General features: G+C 64.8%; 1 protein-coding gene across 1 annotated transcript in view; it reads right to left on the reverse strand.

Moving 5' to 3' along the window:
• Nucleotides 1-286: 286 nt before the first annotated feature.
• Nucleotides 287-1,046, reverse strand: part of LMCD1 (LIM and cysteine-rich domains 1) — a 12,637-nt gene continuing 11,877 nt past the window's right edge. Inside the window, exon 4 of the mRNA XM_012732092.1 lies at nucleotides 287-955. Coding sequence (XP_012587546.1) covers nucleotides 677-955 — 279 coding nt within the window. The 3' untranslated portion in view covers nucleotides 287-676. The remainder of the gene's footprint in view (nucleotides 956-1,046) is intronic.

A 1,046-nucleotide genomic window follows, 5' to 3' on the forward strand; every position in this document is an offset into this window, starting at 1 on the left:
TGTGGGGCCGTGACACACGAGCCTCATGTTCCAGCTGTGCTTTGGGGGTCCCTGGAGTTGGAGTTGGGGGGGGTTCTACCCCTTGGACTTACACTCCTAGCAGTCTGCTGAGGCACTGTTGATGAAGAGCTGCCCATGGCAACAGCGCCCGCTGCTGGCGGCGACATTGGGGGGCACGCAGATTCATCTGGGGTGAGTCCCCAAGGGGGCCCCAGTCCCCAAGAGCTGTGAATAACTAAATAAGGTACCTGTGGACTTCCTAAGACTTTTATTGATACACATAAAAGTTCTTTATTTAAAATTCAAATTCCATTTGAAAAGAAGGCAATGCATGATGGGTGGGGTGCCCGCGTGTCCTGGGGGAGCCCCCACTTCGGGAAAAAGCAGGCACTTTCTACAGCTACAGGCTTCCATCACTCACAAGTGCATTCTGGGAAACTCCTGGCGCCCTCGCCGGATGCTGACTGTGTTAGGTGGCAGCGGGAAACGGGAGAGGCAGCGGGCCTCTCCGTCCCGAGAGGCCTGGGGACGCTCTGCGGGGGCCGGGCCCGGCGGGGTCCAGCACACCGGCCTGGAACACGCACACGGCTGCTCCCGCGGAAGGCAGTTTCTGTTGCGTGCTGGCCCTCAGGGGGCCAGCCCCCCCCCGGGGTCCTCCGGGCCTGGCGCGGGGCCTTCAGGCGCTCTTGGACTTGCTGCAGGTGGGGCACAGCAGCCGCCCCTTGGTGACGATGTAGGCGCGGCCGCTCAGGGGCTGCTCACAGCCCCCGCACACGAAGTGCTTTCGGTGCCAGGCCAGGTCCTCCACGCGCTGGTAGTCCTCTGTGAAGATGATCTGGGGGCAGAGGGGGCGCGAGAGTCGGGGTCTGCCCTGGGGGCGTTCGGGGCGGGCTGGAGGGGCTGCCTGCCCCGCGCTCTGGTGGGCCGTGCGTGGCTCCGTGGCCCGGACATCAGTCTGAGGCAGCGGCGACACTGGTGAAGGCCACCGCAGGCGCCACGCGGCGGGGTCGGCTCCCAAGCGCAGGTGTGCCCTGGGCTGGGCTCCG

The sequence above is a fragment of the Condylura cristata genome, unplaced genomic scaffold (assembly GCF_000260355.1).
Source record: "Condylura cristata isolate star-nosed mole 26May11 unplaced genomic scaffold, ConCri1.0 scaffold00033, whole genome shotgun sequence".
Lineage (NCBI taxonomy): Eukaryota > Metazoa > Chordata > Mammalia > Eulipotyphla > Talpidae > Condylura > Condylura cristata.